Genomic DNA, 7723 nt, shown 5'->3' on the forward strand with positions numbered 1-7723 from the left:
TATAAAAGTAAAACCTATTTTTATTTATTTATTTATTTATTTACTGTGCAGGGTTACTGACAGCCTTTGTGTGTGTGTGTGTGTGTGTGTGTGTGTGTGTGTGTTGGTGGATGGGGGTGGGGGGGGGGGGCTGTTCATTAATCATACTCCTTATGAAGAAGCTGTAAATTTAGACCTACACTCTAAAATGGCTAACGTACCAAGATTTATTTATTTATTTATTTATTTATTTGGGAGCTTTTAAACCATCCTGCTTGAGAAGTAGAAAAGTTTTTAAGGACCCAAAAGAATAGCTTTAGTCTCAAGTGTTGGCTCCTTTTTTTCCAAATTCACATCTCTCAAATGTCCTTATGCACTTTTCTCTTTGAACTGTATGATGTGTTTGTATTGGTGTGTAGGGAAATCCGACGTGTCGCACGTCCGTTCTCATGATTGTTTTATTGGGGCAGAAACTCCAGTTTCTAGTTCAGTTCCTCAGTACTGCTGGTGGGAGGCGTTCCTGCTCTCCTCCGCATATATTAACAAGCACCAGTAGCGCAAAGGGAGACCACATCTCTCTCTCTCTCCCTCTCTCTCTCTCTCTTTCCCCCAAACTCTCTTCTGTGCTCACGCCAGACCTGTGACTGTGCAGGATTACGACACGACCAGATCTGCGGAATCCCGGGGATCGATACCAATAACGTAAGGATTGTGCTCAGTTTTTCTTTTCATCCAATGCGACTTTAAACGCTTCTTGGTTGCTTGTAACATTAAACTTTGGCTGAAGAAACTTTGAGATCACAAACAGCGTTGATTTGGTCCTGGGGCGGGTATGTAGTGCTTTAACAGTTTAAAGCTCTCACATAATCTGAGTTTTAAACTGCAACGGATTAACATTCTACCCATTCGGATTACCTCCACAGTGTGGAAAAGTGTCACATGTAGCCTAGTGATTTCACTGTCAGAGAGCAGCGAGTAGAGGTTATTATGAATGATGCATTTGTAAGCTCATGATGTTGTGTTTATAGTCTACATTTAGGTTAAAGGTGTGGTAGGCTTTTAACTTTTTAAGCTTTTAAGATCTTTTTTTTTTTTTTTAAAAAAAAAAACAACAACAAAAAAACAAAAAACAAAACATAAAGTCTTTTTAAAGCAATGTTCTTAGAAAGTGAATTAACCCTGCTACATCTGCTCTCACATGAATGCTGTGCAAGGTTTTGATATGTGGGATGTTGTGATTTTCACCGTGACACCTTTTAGTGATAATCTTATACGTGCCCCTTTGCAAATGTTTCTTCTCCCTCCATTTCTGCTTCCGAATGTAAATACACAGGCTAATTTGTTCTGGAGTGCAAACTTGTTCTCAGATGTTTGACATTTTTCTCGGGCGCTATTGCTTTTATGCTTCTGTTAGTCATTCATTTCATTAATTCTGATTTAACACTTTCGGTATATTTTTAGGCTCTGAGTGCCTGTAAGGACCATTGACCATTCCTAGCCTATGTAGGGCCGAATGCTTTAGCTTGTTAAAGAGAAACAATGCAGAGTTTCAGGCGGCTTAAGGAGAGAGAGACAGAGAGAGAGAGAGAGACAGAGACGAGGGTGAGGAGGGGGATTGAGGCGAGCGTTGCCGTGTCCACACAGGGAGCTCTTTGTGCCTTCAGGCATGGGGGTTCAGGTAAGGGCACCCGCTGTATTTGAGAAATGTAAACACAACAGTTTTACAACAAGGTGGGTGGGGGAGCACTCATAGACCACCATGTTTTATTGCACCTGATGAGCCAGGTCAGAGCTTGACATTGCTCACATCGTCTCCCTCCATCAATAATTACAGAAGAGAGCTGTAAAGATGACTGGCTCCGCTGCTGCTGTGGTTTTGTAGGATCAGTAATCTTGTAGCGGTGCATTAAGAGCAGCTGCAGCTCCTCTCACATTTCTCTCAATGGCATTATGGTTAGGTGCTAACACTGTTTCTTGCTCAAAACAGCCGGCCGGTGTGGAATGAACCTATACAAGCTTAAACAGATTATATCAGTCGATGGCTCTTCAGCTGTGCGCTGCACACGAGCACAAGTCGTCCATTTGGAAGCTGACACTTTGTGTTCAATTCTTTGTAAACAACAGATGTAAGATGTGGCCCTGGATAGGTTTAAGATGCTTGTTCTGCTTGCACATAATAACGGTATTTGTAAAACGCTCATTGATCTGCTTCTCTGCTCAGTCGTAGGCTGTTGTTTGTGAAATACTCCATGCACTTGGCTGTCTTAAAGACAGTGGAGTGGGTTTTTATATATAGTAAGGTGTGTCATATATATTTCAGGATGCTGCGTTCCTCTGTTCTCTGTCTGTCCTAATTCCAGTGCAGATCTCTTGCTGGCCATGCCCATTTGTAATGCAATCTTTCACCTCCTGAGCAATAGTATTTCTTTGCCTCTTTCTTCCCCTCACCCTCAATCACTCTGATGCTTTTCGGAAGTGGAGCCCTCTGTTTTCTGTCACTGTGCTCCTTTATGATCTCGCACAAATACAAAAAAATACAAAAATGCACAGCTCATAACAAATGATGTTATGGATATCTGAAGCGTTGTCACAATATCACAGCGGTTCTGGTGTAAGGCTTTTATTTCTTTCCTAGCTCCAGAGCACTAGGAGTAAGGAATTCGTACGCTGTAGATTTTAGCTATAAAGCTGTCAGGGTAGGCTTAGTTATAATCCAGTTAGTATCTACTTTTTGCATGAGTTTTGATCCTGTATTATTTGTGGAGCTAAGCTGTTATCAGTTCTTTCTGTTTTTCTAAATGGACTGCGTGTGAGTGCTGTTGATAGTACTGTTGAGTACTGATAACATTCTTAAAGAAGAGGGATCTCGTATGCATTCTTTCTGTCAGTTGCGTTTCAATTGACGATTGCTTTCAGGTGCGTTAGGCTATAAGTATCAGCCTTGATAATACCCCTTTTTGATCCTTTTCTGAGTGGCCAGCATTGCTATTGATGGATTACAAGCAACCCAGTAACCCTGAAAAATGGCTCCCTGTTATGTATGAGGCTGAAAAAATTCCTTCAAAACCACATGAGGTCCTGCCCTCTGACATGGGACCCTGGCGTGTTTGAGATGTTTTAGATTATGAATGTTGTTTTTAAAAATAAACATTCTTTGTTGCACATTTTTCTGTCTTCCCAGTACTTAATTGGGACCTGTGTACATTTCTCGCCAGCACCTCATAATTCACCAGTTGATGTTTTACGTTGCAGGAGCAAGAGTTCCGGTGTGGAAAATCACCATGAATGTGAACATGAACGAACTGACGGACCTGCTGGACATGTTGAGGGAGCAGAACTTCTCCTTCCTGGAGGAGAACGGCTCCCGAGTGGAGACCATAGTGTGCCAAACTGCCTTCAGCCAGAACGCCATGCTCTATTCGCTCTCCATCCTCTATGTGTTCATCTTCATCATCGGCCTGGCCGCTAACACACTGGTGGTATGGGTGAACATTCGATCCAGCCGTGAGCGCCACGAGACCCACTTGTATATCCTCAACCTGGCCATTGCTGACCTGTGTGTAGTGGCGACACTGCCGATATCCATCAGCTCGCTTCTCCAGCATGGCCACTGGCCATTCGGTGATGCCATGTGTAAGATCACACATCTCATCTTCAGTGTCAACCTCTTCAGCAGCATCTTCTTTCTCACCTGCATGAGTGTGGACCGCTATCTCTCTGTGGCTCGTTGTGGTGATTCCCCGGGACACAACAAGAGAAGATGGATAAGGCAGGTCATCTGTGTGGGAATATGGGTGTTGGCACTGCTCGCTGCCCTGCCTGATACTTACTTTCTCCAGGCGGTCAAGTCCACACACTCAGATATAACTGTATGCAAATCCATGTACCCAGCCGAGAGGTTATACGAGTGGACTGTAGGTGTCCAACTGAGCTTCATTGTCCTTGGTTTTGCCATTCCCTTCCCTGTTATTGCTGTTTTCTATGCCCTCCTAGCCAGGGTGATCAGCTCCTCGGCGGACCAGGAGCGCTGTGCCAGCCGTCACCTCGTCTTCACCTACATAGTGGTATTTTTGGTGTGCTGGCTGCCCTACCATGGCACGCTACTTCTGGACACTCTGGCACTGGTCAACGCACTGCCACTGAGCTGCACACTGGAGAATACGCTGTACGTGGCACTGCATGTAACACAGTGCCTCTCTTTGCTACACTGCTGTGTCAACCCGGTCGTGTACAACTTCATCAACCGCAACTACCGCTACGACCTCATGAAGGCCTTCATCTTTAAGTACTCCACCAAAAGTGGCCTGGCCAAGCTAATCGACGTGACACGTGCCTCTGAGACTGAGTACTCTGCTGTTGAGAGCCAGGGCCCTCTGTGAAGAAATTTCCTGTGAAGAAACTTCTAACTGACTTTGCTGTAAACTCTGCTGGCCCTCTGTATTGGGTTGAGAAACACATATGGGACAGTTACAAAGAGAAAGCTCTCTTTAACCGCATCTCCTGAAACAGCATATGCATTTGTAAGGGACTATAGAATATTGTATTTGTTCAGGATATACTATACATCTCTATATACAAATAGAATTGAATTTTTTTTTTTTTTGTAAAATCGATTGATTTTGAGAGCTGTAATGACAGAAGCACTTGTACTGAGTTGAAGGGTAAGCCAGTAAGCTTCGGGGTTGACTGGTCAAGCGTATAAGGTCATAGGGGTCAGTCGAAATCTGCTCCCCCAGAGGAGACGCACAGAGAACTCACAAAGCCTCAGGGCCCTGCTTGACCTCCGGGCTGACCCTGTCTCCGTTTATCTCTACCTTTCGGCCACCTTTAGGCTGACTGTCGTGGCATCACAAGTGTTTAGCCAATGGACCAAGACAGAGTTAATAAGGAGGGACACAAAAGAGCCAAAGCATGGTGAGCGGAAGGGGACAAGTCCAAAATCTCATTAAGAGACACTGTCAAGGAATGACTGAATTGCTTGCATGTGTTATTGTATAAATCCCGCTGTAGAAACCAGATATACTTTTTTTTTTAGATAGATGTATGCTTTGTAAATACTAAGGAATATTTATATATTCATCAGTGTGTATGTTCAGTGTTTCGACAAGTTAAAATGTACTATTGAAATAAAAAAAAAAGGTATACCTGAAAATTTTTTTTGTTTATTTTTCCACACCAAAACAAACAAACAAACAAACAAACAAACACACACAGATAAATAAATAAGTAAGTAAGTAAGTAAGTAAGTAAATAGATAAATAAACAAAATGTAGATATATTGATTGATTAAAAATCTGTTAAGGAGATCATGTCTTACATAATATATCAATTATTTGGAGAAGAGACTCAGTTTAAATTGCTTCTTGTCTCGAGGATCCGTGGCTTAAATGGAAACCAAAAAATCACGATTGCAAATCCATTTGTAACTTCACAGTTTAGCCGTAAAAATGTTTCTGTTTTGTTTTGTTATTATGTTTGGAATATAAACCAGCACCAGCATTTACTCAATGGCCCATTGTAGTTAGTTATACTTTAAACAGCAAACCCACAACTTCCAAACAAAATTCAGCAACACATTTGTGCGCACCATCAACCTGTCTGTGCCGAACACCACATAACTATTTAAATTAGGAATATTTATTACTATTGAATGTGAAAAGATGTCAAAAAAAAAAAAAAATGTATAGACTACTGAGGGTTAAGGATACAAGAAGAAATGCCATGTGGCTTGCTATAAAAAACAACAACAACCAAAAAGCCATATTGACACCACTTAGACACTGTAGTTTGGTACTTAACTGGTAGTTTGTATGAACTATTACTTATAATAGTTACTTGTAGTTTTAAGGTATTGTAAAACTACAACGCGAATACGGATACGTTACAGTACTGTAAGTGTGTTCAATATTCACAAGCCGTTTCCACTGTAAAGTCAATCCATATGGTGGCCCTCAAGGTTAGAAGACATCTCTACTCATCTAGTGGAGATAATTCATGTGCTTGCATGTGTGTGTGTGTGTGTGTGTGTGTGTGTGTGTGTGTATGTGTGTCTTTTGCTCTTTGTACATTCGCCTTTGGTGGCAGAGGGAAGGAGGGGTGGCTGGTTAATCAGTACCAGGACTTCTTTTTCTGTCTTTCTGCTTTGTAGTTCCGAAAAGGATCCAGGTGTTCCTGGAGTCAGCACCGAGTTTCAAAGAGACCCTCTTTCTCCCTCTTCATAACCGTGCACAGCAAATTACACTGTCTGTGTGAGGCATGATTACCATCACCTCCCAATTGGAAACTCCCCAAAAGAGAACAAGGTCTTAGTTTATCTATAAACATATAATATGATGCACCATTATATTTCTAACCCTACACTCATATGTATAGGAAATAACCATCTGGCAATCCCCTTTTGCTCAAATTATAGCTGAAAATGGAGGACACACACACACACACACACACACACACACACACACACACACACTAAAAACAGAACAAAGCATTTTTACTGTGCTGTTTCAACCTGCAAAAACCTGTACTACAACTCCAGTATTGCTACAACCCAGTGCATTAATTAAAACAGAGTAGGGCTTACATTTAAATGGATTAGCACGTTTTTCTTTTCTTTTTTTTTTTTTTTTTCTTTTTTCAGGGTTCGAGTATAGGACCACTAAGAATGTCCTAGTATATTCACCAACTAAAAATACTGAACATAAACATATCATTCCAAACCATGAATATTTTGACAAGTTAAAAAGTACTATTGAAATAATAATAATAAAAAAAGGTATTCCTGCAACCACCAATTTCTGTTTATTTGTACACACACACACACACACACACACACACACACACACACACACACACATCATATATAGATATATTGCTTGATTAAAAATCTGTTATGGTCAACATGTCTTACATATTGTTTAGTAATTTATTAATAATTTGGAGTAGAGACTCGGTCTATTTAATAATCTTGTCACAGAGATTAAACGGAGAAAAATCATGATTGCAAATCCACTTGTCACAGTTTAGAAGTAACAATAACATAACAAGCAAGGTCTGCCAATTAGCACACAAGATTTCCAGGGCTTTCTATGCGGTATTTTTTAATTAATATATATATATATTTTAAAAACCATTGCAAACAATAAATGGTCTTCACAAAGACGACTATAGCCGAGTCCTGGAGGCAAACTGACCGTCTGCTATGGCTTTGAAAGGACGGATCTTCAGAGTGTTATGAGGTGTGTGTGTGTGTGTGTGTGTGTGTGGGTAAGTGAAAGGCTGTGGGTGGTGTTGGGGTGAAACAGCAGGACAGAACATCCTTTCACAGTGTCATCATTTATTTGGATGAGGGAGAGACTTGCTCCTTTTCTCACGGTTGTGTGTGTGTGTGTGTGTGTGTGCACTAACGATTCAGAATGATTTAGCAATAATTCTGTCACAAAACTACAGGATGTCCTTTTCTCAGGCTTAAAGCAATCCTGCTGTCAAGTTTTGTGAAGTTAGGGAAGTGTTAATCTCAACAAGATGAAGTCATTGGTGACTTGAACCACAGTTAGAAAGTACTTGTGTGTATGAATACAGTGATTTATTACCTTGGTCATGACCTTATCTCCTGACCATTGGCCCGGGTTCACCAAGGAGACCCAAAGGTATGCCCAAAACACTGAGAAACAGGTCACATCAAAGACAGACAGCAATAATTGGCCTGATCTAAAATCCTTTCTTTTTTATGTTGTGTGTTGTTAAA

The 7723-nt window shown here is 41.1% G+C and overlaps 1 protein-coding gene across 1 annotated transcript; it reads left to right on the forward strand.

The window, feature by feature from the left end:
- The first annotated feature begins 496 nt into the window (after positions 1–496).
- Positions 497–5131, forward strand: ackr3b (atypical chemokine receptor 3b). The gene is made up of 2 exons (XM_053638681.1): positions 497–681; positions 3232–5131. Exon 2 carries the CDS (start codon positions 3261–3263, stop codon positions 4356–4358), a length of 1098 nt encoding a protein of 365 aa, XP_053494656.1. The 5' UTR covers positions 497–681; positions 3232–3260; the 3' UTR covers positions 4359–5131.
- Positions 5132–7723: the final 2592 nt, after the last annotated feature.

Source organism: Ictalurus furcatus, chromosome 12, assembly GCF_023375685.1.
Source record: "Ictalurus furcatus strain D&B chromosome 12, Billie_1.0, whole genome shotgun sequence".
Classification (NCBI taxonomy): Eukaryota; Metazoa; Chordata; class Actinopteri; order Siluriformes; family Ictaluridae; genus Ictalurus; species Ictalurus furcatus.